The sequence below is a fragment of the Apaloderma vittatum genome, unplaced genomic scaffold, assembly GCF_000703405.1.
Source record: "Apaloderma vittatum isolate BGI_N311 unplaced genomic scaffold, ASM70340v1 scaffold32661, whole genome shotgun sequence".
NCBI lineage: Eukaryota > Metazoa > Chordata > Aves > Trogoniformes > Trogonidae > Apaloderma > Apaloderma vittatum.
In genome coordinates, this window is record NW_009701327.1 from 1802 (window position 1) to 2106 (window position 305).

General features: G+C 65.2%; 1 protein-coding gene across 1 annotated transcript in view; it reads right to left on the minus strand.

The window, feature by feature from the left end:
• The window catches only part of ATG9A (autophagy related 9A), a gene marked incomplete at its 3' end in the record, with an annotated part of 7529 nt that overhangs the window by 396 nt on the left and 6828 nt on the right, over positions 1-305 (minus strand). The window contains 1 exon segment of the mRNA XM_009879115.1: positions 5-186. Coding sequence (XP_009877417.1) covers positions 5-186 — 182 coding nt within the window.

Sequence of the window (305 nt, forward strand, 5' to 3'; positions counted from 1 at the left end):
GGATGGGGACGGAGGCGCTCCGCTGAGCATCCAGCTCCTCGTGGGCGCTTTCCCCACTCTCATCGCTCTCCCGCCGGTGCCAAGTGTGCCGCTCGGGCTCCAGCTGGGCGTGCTGCTTGTGCAACTGCAGGTCAAAACACGGGTGAGTCAGCTGTGTGCGAGAATCCAGGTGCCCGAACACACCCTCTGCCCAGCACCGTACACAAGCTGCTCTCAGTCACGCTGGTATCTCAGTCACTCCAGACAGGGCACCCCAGCCCTGCGCCCCTCCGGCTGGCCCAGCTCCAGGTTGCTCACCTCGTGCA